General features: G+C 67.1%; 8 protein-coding genes across 8 annotated transcripts; 2 read left to right on the top strand and 6 right to left on the bottom strand.

Annotated features, from left to right (window-relative positions):
* Window positions 1–772: 772 nt before the first annotated feature.
* On the bottom strand, window positions 773–1921 carry MICPUN_87287 (predicted protein; the record flags this gene model as incomplete). Its single annotated transcript, XM_002509330.1, has 1 exon — window positions 773–1921. A coding segment is annotated over one exon (1149 nt), but the record flags the coding sequence as incomplete, so codon positions are not given.
* Window positions 1922–2835: 914 nt separating this feature from the next.
* On the top strand, window positions 2836–3834 carry MICPUN_98131 (predicted protein; the record flags this gene model as incomplete). Its single annotated transcript, XM_002509075.1, has 1 exon — window positions 2836–3834. One exon carries the CDS (start codon window positions 2836–2838, stop codon window positions 3832–3834), a length of 999 nt encoding a protein of 332 aa, XP_002509121.1.
* A 1019-nt stretch (window positions 3835–4853) lies between these two features.
* Window positions 4854–5474, bottom strand: MICPUN_72074 (predicted protein; the record flags this gene model as incomplete). Its single annotated transcript, XM_002509331.1, has 2 exons — window positions 4854–5201; window positions 5286–5474. Coding segments are annotated over 2 exons (537 nt in total), but the record flags the coding sequence as incomplete, so codon positions are not given.
* Window positions 5475–5617: 143 nt separating this feature from the next.
* Window positions 5618–5944, bottom strand: MICPUN_62915 (predicted protein; the record flags this gene model as incomplete). Its single annotated transcript, XM_002509332.1, has 1 exon — window positions 5618–5944. The coding sequence occupies one exon, from the start codon at window positions 5942–5944 to the stop codon at window positions 5618–5620; it is 327 nt and encodes a 108-aa protein (XP_002509378.1).
* A 359-nt stretch (window positions 5945–6303) lies between these two features.
* Window positions 6304–7252, top strand: MICPUN_109237 (chloroplast ascorbate peroxidase). Its single transcript, XM_002509076.1, has one exon. The coding sequence runs from the start codon at window positions 6393–6395 to the stop codon at window positions 7179–7181; it is 789 nt and encodes a 262-aa protein (XP_002509122.1). The 5' UTR covers window positions 6304–6392; the 3' UTR covers window positions 7182–7252.
* Window positions 7253–7311: 59 nt separating this feature from the next.
* MICPUN_62913 (predicted protein) lies at window positions 7312–8246 on the bottom strand (the record flags this gene model as incomplete). Its single annotated transcript, XM_002509333.1, has 2 exons — window positions 7312–7913; window positions 8114–8246. The coding sequence occupies 2 exons, from the start codon at window positions 8244–8246 to the stop codon at window positions 7312–7314; spliced, it is 735 nt and encodes a 244-aa protein (XP_002509379.1).
* Window positions 8247–8522: 276 nt separating this feature from the next.
* On the bottom strand, window positions 8523–10048 carry MICPUN_92108 (quinol-to-oxygen oxidoreductase). The gene has a single exon (XM_002509334.1). The coding sequence runs from the start codon at window positions 10035–10037 to the stop codon at window positions 8619–8621; it is 1419 nt and encodes a 472-aa protein (XP_002509380.1). The 5' UTR covers window positions 10038–10048; the 3' UTR covers window positions 8523–8618.
* A 198-nt stretch (window positions 10049–10246) lies between these two features.
* MICPUN_92105 (hypothetical protein) lies at window positions 10247–11327 on the bottom strand. The gene has a single exon (XM_002509335.1). The coding sequence runs from the start codon at window positions 11175–11177 to the stop codon at window positions 10299–10301; it is 879 nt and encodes a 292-aa protein (XP_002509381.1). The 5' UTR covers window positions 11178–11327; the 3' UTR covers window positions 10247–10298.
* Window positions 11328–11375: the final 48 nt, after the last annotated feature.

Genomic DNA, 11375 nt, shown 5'->3' on the forward strand with positions numbered 1-11375 from the left:
GGGCGGCGTCGTCGTCGTCCGTCGCCGCGCGAACACGGGGTGTATCCGCGTCGTCCTTCTTCTTCTTCTTCTCCTTCTTCTTCTCCTTGCTCTTGACCTTCTCGACCTTGTCGAGCTTGTCGAGCTTGTCGCGCTTCTTGAGCTTCTTGAGCTTCTTGAGCTTTTTCTCCTCCCTCCCGCTCGCGGGCTTCGCCGCCGCCTGCAGCAACCGGTCCGCCTGCCACTCGTCCCGCGGCGGGCTCAGTCCCGCCGCCTTCCGACCCTCCCTGGTGCGCACCGGAGAGAGATCGTCCCCCTTCTTCTTCTTCATCTTCTTCTTCAGTTTCATCTTCTTCATCTTCGTCTTTGCCATCTTATCGCTCTTGGCGAGCGCGTGCAGCGCGGCTCGCTCGCGCGACGAGAGAAGCTTCGGAGATTTCATTCCCCCAGGGGATTTCAGCGACGACGAGGACAGCACCGGCGACGCGTCCTCGTCCGATTCGGAAGAATCCGACGACGACGACGACGACGACGAGGAGGAATCATCGGACGACGAGGAATCATCGGAATCGTCGTCGCCTACTCGGTACGAATCGTCACTCGAGTCGTCCTCGTCCGATGTTTGCCGCCGTCGCCGCCGCTCCTCCTCCTCCTCCCGCCGCTCGCGGCCCGCCCCCCGCGGACCCGCGAGGGCGCCCTCGCGCTCGACCCTCACCCGCTCGCCGGCGCGAGCGACGGCTTCGCGCTTCGCGGCGGCGAGCGCCGCGTTCGCCGTTCCTTTTCCATCCAGACCCGTACCCTCGCGCGCGTAGAACAGCAGGTACGCCTTCTGGTTCAGCGCGGTCCTCTCGCTCGTGGCGCTGACGCCCTCGTCGTCCATCTCGTACCACACCCCCGTCGCGGCTTTGACGTAGCAGTAATAATGTCCGCTGTGCATCGAACCGCCGGCGTGGACGAGCACGGCGAAGAGCGAGTACTTCTCCACGCCTCGCGCCTTGGGGTTGGCGTCGGACATGGCGCCGGTGATGTCCAGGCTCGTCGGGTACTCCACGAACTGCGTCAGCTTACCTCGGCCGAACGGCACGTACTCGAACCTCTTGAGCTGCACGGTGAGGACAAGGGGCGCGGCGTCTATGGTGAACTGCTTCGTGGCTCGCGTCATGTGCGGCTTACCCCCGCCCATCTCGCACTTGTACTTGTTGGACCCGTCGAGAACCTCCACGGCGACGTAGCGCTTGAGCGCGGCTTCGACGCTCTTGGCCTTGGCGATGTCCAGGGAGAGGTCCATGAACGAGTCGAAGGTGTCGCTCTTGCGGCCGCACGTCTTGCACGTCACCTGCGATCGGAGCCGCCCGCCAAACACCTGGAACACGAAGGTGGTCTCGGCTCTCGGGGAGTTCTTCGGGGGCTTGGGCCTGGCGTGCTCGACGCACTTCTCGTGCATGGCGTCCAGCAGGCATCGCGCGAACTCGTGCGCGTCCTCCTGCCGACCTTTCCGGAACGTTTTGGATATCGACCGAAGATTCTTGACAAACGCGCTCGGCGAGACGACCCTTCGCTCGCCCGCCAGCGCGCGGCACACGTGCTCGCCCATCTCGTATATCGCGCTGAACGAACCGCCGCCGCCGTTGCCTCCTTTGGGCCTGAAACGCCGGTGCTCGCCGTCCAGGCAGAACGCGGCTAGCGCCGGGGTGTGCGTCAGGCACTGCATGACGGCGTTCATGAAGCACGTGTTGCCGAGGTTGGCGAGGCCGCTGCCAACCTTGCGGACGGTGGGCCACTCCATGCGGATGTGCTCCCGCGGGTAGAGGGCGTCCGCGACGACGACGCCCCGGGAGCCAGCCTTGGGCGAGGACGCCGATTTGCCGCCGGCCCTCGCGGATGTGCCGTCGCCGTTTGCGGCTGGCGAGCCATCGCCCTTCGCCGAGTCCAGCACGATCATCTTCTTCATCGCATCGTCGGATATGAGCGGCGGGTCCGGACGCCTGAGATGCACGGCGGGGTTTGGGGGGAAGGATGGAGGGACGAACCGTCAGCGGGCGGCGGCGGCGCGGGGGACGGCGGTGCGGCGGGACAACGTCCGAAAATTCAATCGCGGTCACAAGGTGGAAAATCTTTTGGAAATCGAGAGCGGGCACCCGAACCAACGGCGTGTTGCTCGGATGCCCCTCCGCGAACGACGGCGCGCGCGCGTACCTCGCTCGCACGAAGGTGAGCTTGCGGAGATTGGGTTCGACATCGCGCTCGAGCGGCGCGAGCTTCGACGCCTTCTTCGACTTTTTCACCATCGCGGCGCCAACGGGAATCGGCACGAGGGCACGCCCTGCGCTTCAATTCGTGGCTGACCGCGAACGCGCCTCGGGCGCCGGGGCCGCCGCCGTCTCGAGCACCCGCTCGACGCTCCCGCCCGCGGACCTCTTCGAATCGCACGGAACCTCGCCGCCGCTGCCGCGCGAGGCTTCACACGGAAGCTGGGCGACCGCGCTTCTTCTGCGGCGGAGGTGGGCGCCGCCCGGGGTCTTTTTACCCTAAAGAGCGTCGGTTATGCGCTGCAGTCGACGTGAAACTCGCGCCCAGACGATGGCCGGTCGAGTCGTCAGATTTTCGCCCGCGCCGACGATGGGGGGCGACGGCGACGGCGAGCGACAGGATGACGACCGCAAGGTCGAGCTGGATGAGGACACCAAGAAGATGCTCGAGGACTTCATCGGCGCGCCCATCGACGACATGACGCACCCGTTCTGGAACCCGCCCCCCCTGACCGAGGAGGAGGAGGCGATATTCGAGGACGTGAAGCGCAGGGCCAAGGAGTGCGTCGGACTCGACGGGTTCACCGAGGACCTCCTGCTCAAGGACATGCACGTCCAGTACGTCAAGAAGAGCAGCGAGGACAAGGACGCGATCGAGTACGTCCTCACCGATCACCTCCGACTCTCCGGCATGTACTGGGGCCTGACGTCGCTGGATCTGCTCGGCCGCCTCGACGTCGTGGACGCGGACGAGATTTGCGACTTTGTGCAGCGGTGCTGGGTGCCGGACGTGGGAGGGTACGCGCCGTGCGTGCACCACGACGCGCACGTGCTCTACACCCTCAGCGCGGTGCAGATCCTCGCGCTCTTCGACCGCATGGAGCTGATCGATCGCGACGCCATCGCGTCGTTCCTCAACTCGCTGCAGCGCGAGAGCGACGGCGCCATCATGGGCGACGAGTGGGGAGAGGTTGACACGAGGTTCGCGTATTGCGCTTTGTCGATATCGACGCTCATCGACAGGCCGCGTTGCATCGACCGGGGAAAGGTTGTGGAGTGGATCGACAAGTGCAAAAACTTCGACGGCGGGTACGGCAGCGACCCTGGGGGTGAGTCGCACGCCGGTCAGGTGTTTACGTGCGTGGGGGGCTTGGCGCTGTGCGACGCCGTCGATCGGATCGATCACTTCTTCCTCGGGTGGTGGCTCGCGGAGCGACAGGTCAAGGCTGGTGGGCTCAACGGCCGCCCGGAGAAGCTCCCGGACGTGTGCTACAGCTGGTGGGTGCTCTCGTCGCTGTGCATCATGGGGAAGATGCACTGGATCGATCAGAAGGCGCTCGCGAGGTTCATCCTCGGGTGCCAGGATGACAAGAAAGGGGGCATCGCCGATCGGCCGGATGACGAGCCGGATGTATATCACACGTTCTTCGGGCTCGCGGCGCTGTCGCTGATGGGGTTTCCGGGCATCAAGCCGATCGATCCGGTGTTCGCGCTGCCGACGCACGTGTGCGAGCGCATCGGGGTCATGCGCACCGCAGCCGACGGGACGGTGGTGGGACGTAAAGAGAATCCAACGAGTACAAAAGGCGAATCGGCAGAGCCGTGACGACCTTTCCTTGTAACAACAACATCGACCGCGAGAACGCATCGTAGACTTACTTTTTCTCACACGTCGATCAGAGCCGAAACGACGTCCGTCTAACCCTCGTTCGGCTCGTCCACCGGTCGAAGCCGCCGCCCTTTCACCCACGGCGGGTGCGGACACGCAAAGTCGAAGCTCGGCTCGCCGGGTCTCCCCGGCTCCCCGACGGTCCGGTACCGGTGACAGTGCAGCCAGATCGCCTCGAGCTCGGCGTCCATCCTCCTCTCTTTCCCGCCTTCCTCGCGCCCGTCCACTCCCGCGACGCGACGTCCCGTGTGCGCCACCCTCGGGCAGTGCGCGCACGGCGGCGGACAAACTCCGTCGCCGCACCCGTCGAAACCGACAGACGCCGACAGCCGCGCCGCCACCCTCGGGTCGTCCACGGTGACCTCCTCGCGGGTGCGTGCCACCTCGGCCACTCGGCCGCCGTACTTGACGTCGTTCGCGATGGGGTGCCCGAGGTGCGCGAGGTGCGCGCGGATCTGGTGCGTCCGCCCGGTCCTCGGCTCGCAGTACACCGCGACTAAACGCTTTTTGTTCACAGCTGTGCCGGCGGGCTCGCATCCGGCGCCGATCGACTCCGACGATTCCGTCGATTCTCTCTGCGTCATGGACGCGTCCGCGACGCGGAAGACGGTGACGGCGTCTTTGGCGCGCGCTCGACTCGCGGGATCGGACGCGGCCGTTACGACGACCGTTACGCCGGCGGCGGCGTCGTACGCCAGAGGCGCGGACACCGTGACGCGAACGCCGCCGTCGGCGAGCCTTTCAGTCGCGACGTGCGTACCTTCACCACCGCCGTCGCCGCCGCCGCCGTCGTCGTCGCCCCGCTCGTCCCAGTCGACGTCGAACAGAGGGGACTTTCCCCCGCCCAATCGCTCGGCGTCCACGAGAGCGACGTACGTCTTGGCGATCCTCCTCCCCGGCGGTGAGTCACCGCCTTTACCGCCACCGCCTTTACCGCCCCCGCCTTTACCGCCCCCACCCTCCGCCAGCGCCTCCCTCAGCGCGCTCGCCGTCCGCGCGTTGCGCGCCATGAGCAACAACCCCGACACGTTTCGGTCCAGCCTGTGCGCCGGGGAGAGCCGCCCTAGGTCCCGCCGCGTCGCCGCGAGCACCCCGAGGACGGTATTCTTGCGGTACTGTCCCGTGGGGTGCACGGGCATCGTCGCGGGCTTGTGCACGGCGACGAGGTCGTCCGTGACGGCGACGACGTCCACGGGATGATCGAGCACGGGGGGTTCGTGCCTGTGGAGCCAGTGGCGCACGCGCTCGCCCGCGGCGAGCGGTCTTAGGGGCTCGACCGTCTCGTCGTCGCCGCCGCTCATTCCCTTTCCCTCGGCGGCTCCGGCCGTCCCGTCCTCGTCCCTCGGGGCGCGTCGCTTGCGCGAGCGCCGGCCCCCTGGGTTGTCCACGCGGAGGTACCCCGCCGCGTGCGCCGCCTCGTAGTACCCCCGGTCCCTCGCCGGGAACTCCTTCGCGAACATGGCGACGACGTTCGCGCCCGCGTGTCTCGCCTTGACGTGGCAGACGAAATCGAAGGGGTACGGGATGACGAGTCGGGTGCCGTCGCCGGGGAAGACGTAGTCGCCGGGCGCCGGCGGACGATCGAAGAGGTCGGCATCGGCGTCGGCGTCCGCGGTTGGGGGCGGGCGGGGGCCGGGGGTCGTCATGCGGGGTTGGTGCGGGAGGAGATGCGCGGTGGTCGTCGAACGGAGTTGCGCGGTCGTCTCCCGCCGACGATGCGTCAACGCCCGTCGTTCTTGGTCGCGAGGTACGCCTGATACTCCGCGACGTTCTCCTCGTACACCAGCCACACGCAGAACTTGCACTGCGGCGAGCTCTGGCAGCAGTCCTCCGCGCCGGGCGCCGCCGGTTCGGTGGGAGGCTTGTGCACGCACCGGCAGAATCGGCGGTGGCACGTCTCGCAGATTGGCGCGGGCGGCGGGCGCTCGTCGTGTCTGCCGACGCGGTCGCGCCCCGCGAGTGGGGTCGGACCCCCCGCGCCCGTCCAGACCCTCCGGGCGAGTCGCGCGAGTGACCCGAGTCCCCCCGCGGTGCGCGCCGGCCGCATCCACGCCGCGCGCGTCTCGCGTCTGCCGCCGACGGCTCTCAGCCGTCCGTTTGAGACTAAAGGTCTGTCTCCTTGTTCGACGCCGCCCGAACACGCACGAGTATCTATCTTATCCCGCGCCGATCGCGTCGTTCACCCGCCCGACATGTCACCGACCGACGCGTCCGCGTGTCCCCACGCTGCCGCCGCGCGCCGCCGCGTCGCCGACCTCGCGCGCACCATCCAGCCGCACCCCACCGCCGCCGAGGTGGCCGGCGTGGGCGAGGTGTACGTCTACCAGGAATCGCTGAAAAAGTGCCGCGACGATCTGCGCGCGTTCATCGACGAGGTCAACTGCCATCCGATCCTCCTCCGCCTCGCGTGGCACGACGCCGGCACCTTCGACAACACCATCGGCACGTGGCCCCAGTGCGGCGGCGCCAACGGCTCGATCCGCTTCGACGTCGAGATGTCGCACGGCGCCAACGCGGGGCTCAAGAAGGCGCTGACGTACCTCGAACCGTTCAAGGAGAGGTACGCGAACCTCTCCTGGGCGGACCTCATCCAGCTGGCGGGCGCCACCGCCGTCGAGTGCGCGGGCGGGCCCAAGATGTACATGCGCTACGGCCGCGTTGACGTCACCGGACCGGAGGAGTGCCCGAAGGAGGGCAACCTACCGGACGCGGAGCCGCCGTACCACGACGGAGCCGACCCGGACGCGTCGACGCACCTGCGAAGGATCTTCTACCGCATGGGCTTTGACGATCGGGAGATCGTGGCGCTCTCCGGGGCGCACACCATCGGCAGGGCGTTCAAGGAGCGAAGCGGCGTGTCGCAGTTCGGATACGGGGAGAAGGCGGCGACCAAGTTCTCGGGGCGGGGGTGCCCGGTCGCCGGCGGGGTGTCGAAACAGGCCGGGTGCCCAGCCGCGCACGTCGCCAGGGCTGATGATAAACCGGGCATCGGCATGCCCGGCGGCCAGCCGTGGACCAAGTCGTGGCTCGCGTTCGACAACGCGTACTTCAAGAAGGAGTACGTGCAGGATCCCGAGCTGCTGTGGATGAGCACCGATAAGGCGCTTCACACAGACCCGGGTTTCAAACCCCATTTCGACCTGTACGCGAGTGACGAAAAAGCGTTTCACAGGGATTTCGCCGCGGCCTTCGTCAAGCTGAGCGAGTGCGGCGCGAGGTTGAGGCCCATCAACGGGATCAAGATCAACGAGGACCCGCCGAGGCGGATGGTGTGGCGCGGGTGAGGAGCGCGCGGATCCGGATTGGATCGGTCTTCCGCGGAACACAGTCGTGACCATTCATCGTCGATACGCGTACGCATTCATCGTCAATCGCACGCCGCTAACACGTAGCAGTCGACGTGTCGCATGAGCGTCACCCTCCTCGGCGCGACGCCCCCCAGGAGCTCGTCCCATATCCCCACGCGCCCGCCCCCGCCCCAGCACCGCGCGCGATCCGGGTGCCGCTCGCGAAATCGAAGGAGCGCGATCTCGACGACGTCGCCGACAGTCCACGCTGTGCCCCGTCCTCGTCGCGCACAGCTGTGCGCCCGTCCGTTTCGTCGCCCGCCACACACAGCTGTGCCCAGTCGCGTCGCCCCCAGACCTCGGTCCTCTCCCAAACCTCGTGCGTCGCCGTGCCGTACGCGGCGTCGCGCGCCTCGTGCGCGCCCCGCAAACGCACCCTCCCGCGATTGGCGGTCACCCCTCTGTATCCCTCGAACCCGCGTGACGAAAAGTCGTCGTCCGGTATGAACACCTCGCAGACGGTGGCTATCGTCAGCGTCTCGCCGCGTATCGGGGTGCCCGCGGCGGTGACGAGGGGCGCGTCGAGCTCGCGCGCCGTCACTGCGCGCCTCAATCGCTCGTCGTTCGTCGGGGGCGAGAACGCGCCGTCTGCGCGAGGAGGCGCGGGGGGATACCGCACGTCCACGAGCGCGCCGGGCGGGTTCGTCTCTAGGTCGACGTACAGGGACTCTAGAGGTGAGAGGTGGAGGTGAGAGGAGGAGGTGAGAGGAGGAGGAGAAGAAGGAGGCGGAGGCGTAAAAGGCGGCGAACGATGCAGACGCTGGGGCTGGCGGCGGCGAAGAGAACGCCGCCGACGAGTCGACCGTGAAGGAGAAGAGGAAGCGGAACAAGGAGGACGAGAGCCCGAAGAAAAAGAAGACGTAGTCTACCTATGGACACGTTGGGCCAGTGCCGCGGCTTGTTGCGGGGCTCGGCGGCGGAGGCGGAGGCGGAGGCGGGCGGGGGGACGTAGAAGGGCGCGCCGGCGTAGTAGGCCGCCGCGGGGTCGGAGGGCGCCGACATCCGCGCCGTCGCCGACGTCGAGGAGCGCGGGCGCGCGCGACGAGAGACGGGCTCTCGGTCCGCGCGCGTGGCGGGAAAAGGACCAACCCGCCTGGCTGACTGGACTTCGCGTCGTTGGAAGCCCCGAAGTTTGAACTCCGAGGAACCGTCGTGGCCACTTCGGCACTCGCGACGACGACCGGGCGGTGGAAGCGCACGGACGGGCCACCGCGCGCGAGAGAGTCGGACCCGATGCCGTCCAACGCTCAACAACGGAGGGCGCACATGAAGGAGTATCACCGGAAGGAGAAGCTGCGGGAGTACTCATAACGTTACACGCGGTATCCTCCCACGGCGTCTCCCCGTCGACTAAAAGAAGGGCGGTAACAAAAACTAAAAGAAGGGCAGAAACCGCAGTATCTGCACCAGTATCCCGTCCTCCGACAGCGTCTCCCCGACGTCCACGCCGCCAATCTCCAGCGTGTCCAAACCCGCGCTCTGCGCCAGTCGATCGATCCACGCGTTCGCCGCGATGAACGCCAGCGCCGCGCCGGTGAGAAGGTCGATTTTCCGAACATCCGCCATCGCCGAATCCTCCATCTGACACTCCGCCATCGTCGCCACGTGCTCCGCCTCGTCGTCCCTGATGGCGCAGAAGGCGTCGTACAGCGTGGTGACCCTTACCCTGCGGCTGCTCCGCGGTCGCGCCGTCTGAAACTCGTCGAACAGGTACAGGTCGCCTTCCTCGTAGTACTTTCTCGCGATTCGAGGCGCCGGCAATTTCCGAAGCGTCGCCTTGTTCTCCTCGGCGAATTGCGCGTACGTGTCCACCGCGTGCGCCTCTATGAGCTCGCTGAAGTTGTACGCGAGCGCGGGTGAAAGGAGCCACGCCACGTTGAGCGCGCCGTAGTACAGCAGCGCGGAGTGGAACCCGAGGAACCTGTCCCGCCAAGCCGCGTCCCCGCCCAAGGATTCGTGGATCAAGAGGTGGTGGTACTCGTTCCATTCCTCGGCAAAGTGAACCCTGCGCAGCTCACTGCTCCGCCGCCACCACCCGAGTAACTCGTACACCGTCAGCATCGTGTTGTACGAGAAGTACGGCATCCTGGCCACGGTTTCCAGGAACCAGAACCGCTGGATCGGGCGGTTCTCGGGGAAGACTAGATCGAGAAAGACACACAACGCCAGGTACGGCGCCTTGATGATCCACGGCGCCGGTACCTCCGGCCTGGCTTTTTCCCTGGCCCATATCGCGTCGTTGCTCAGCGTGAGCGTCGCGAGTTGATCTCTGAGCTCGCTCATGAGCTCGGCTTCTTCCGGGGAGACGTCGGTGGAGGCGGCGAGGATGACGGGTTCGCCGTTTCCCGGAACGGAATTGTCGCCGGAGAGGAAAGCTCTCATGGCGCTCAGCTCGCGGGTGAAGTTCTCGGTGGCGAGCGTCAGGGCGTTGCGCGGGACGCCCGGCGGTCTCGTCTTGGAGACGTCGATGTACAGCCCCGCGTTGCTCTGGATGTAGCCGTACTCGCATCTGACGTCGACGTAAGGCGACGCGTTGAAGAGGACGTCAGCCTCGTCCTCGCTGCGGGACGCGACTCGCCCGTCGCGGCGCGCGCACGCCTCGGCGTAGGCGTCCTGCGCGGCGCGGAGGGCGGCCTGGGCCTCGTCGCGCGCGTTCGCGAGGGATTCGATCTCGTCGTCGACGCTCGAGCGCGAGCGGCTCGGTTCGGTCACCGCGGGGCGCGCGAGCGAGCGCGCGCCGCGTGACGCGCGGGGGGTGCCCGCACCACGTGAAACTCGATGTGAATGTTCCATCGTGGTTCGAGCGACACCGCGCGGGAGCCGAGCGCGGGAGGACCTTCGCGGGAGTATCGACCGCTCGAGATCCGCTCGAGGCGTCGCGATACGAGCGGGTATCGACGCGGGAGCCATCGTCCTCGACGGGTGCGACCGGTCGCGCGGCGACGCGCCCGAGGTCTGGGACCGCACAAACTCTGACGCGTCGAAAACGAAAACGCGCGTCAAAAACGGACAAGTGTCGTCGTTCACAAACAAATCAAGCCCTCCTGGTGGACGTCACATCCAGCTGCTGACCGCCACGGACGCCTTCTCCACCTTCCCCTCCCCGAGCGCCTCCCAGCCCGCCCCCGTCAGCGCCTTGCTCACCTTCCACAACCTCGCGGCAGCCTCCTGATCGTAGCTGTACCTCGAGCTCTCCGTCACCTTGAAGACCCCTTTCTTGCCCCCGGGCCCAACCTCGCTCCCCCTCGGCCCCGACTGCTCGGCGACGTACTTGCCGCTGATTCCCTCCCACGCCCCACCGACGCACGCGTCGATCTGTCCGGTCGCCCCCTGCGCGGGCGTGATCAAACCGCCCGTTCGTCGCAGCAGCGGGTAGAAGTTCAGCGCGAGCGACCGCGGGAGGTCGGTGTCGACGATGCCGGGATGCACGGCGTTGACGTCGACGTCGAGGACCCCGTTGTTCCTCAGCCGCCGGTGCAGCTCGTACGTGAAGTACAGGTTGGCGAGTTTCGTCTTGCCGTACGTCAGCCACCCGCTGCCGAGGTACCCGAAGGCGCCCGTGGAGTTGTAGTTGTCAAAGTCGGGATGCCCGAACTCGTGCGCGACGGAGGAGAGGACGACGATCCTTTTTCGCCCGGGCGCGGCTCGGATGGCGGGCATCATGAGGTTGGTGAGGTGGAAGTGCCCGAAGTGGTTCACCCCCATCTGCGTCTCGAGGCCATCCACGGTGACGGTTCGTTTGGGTAACGCCATGACCCCGGCATTGTTCATCAGCCGGTCGCACCGCCCGTAGGTATCCTCGAAGCGTTTCGCGAAGTCCTCCACCGATCGGAGCGACGCGAGGTCGAGGAGCATGACGTCGGGGCGGTTGCCGGTGGCGGCGGCGACGTCGTCGGCGGCCTTGTCCCCTCGCGCCTGGTCCCTGCACGCCATCACGACCCTGTACGAGGGATCGCGCGCGATCTCCGTCGCGGATATCTTCCCCAAGCCGGTGTTGGCGCCGGTGATGACGACGACTTTGCGGTCCGCGTCCGCGGCGGCGTTCGCGGAAGCGGCGCGGGCGACGCCGGGGCTGGCGCTCACGCGGCCGCGGCGGACGCCGAGGCCGCGCGCGAGCGAGGGGGCGACCGC

This window comes from Micromonas commoda, chromosome 12, assembly GCF_000090985.2.
Source record: "Micromonas commoda chromosome 12, complete sequence".
Classification (NCBI taxonomy): Eukaryota; Viridiplantae; Chlorophyta; class Mamiellophyceae; order Mamiellales; family Mamiellaceae; genus Micromonas; species Micromonas commoda.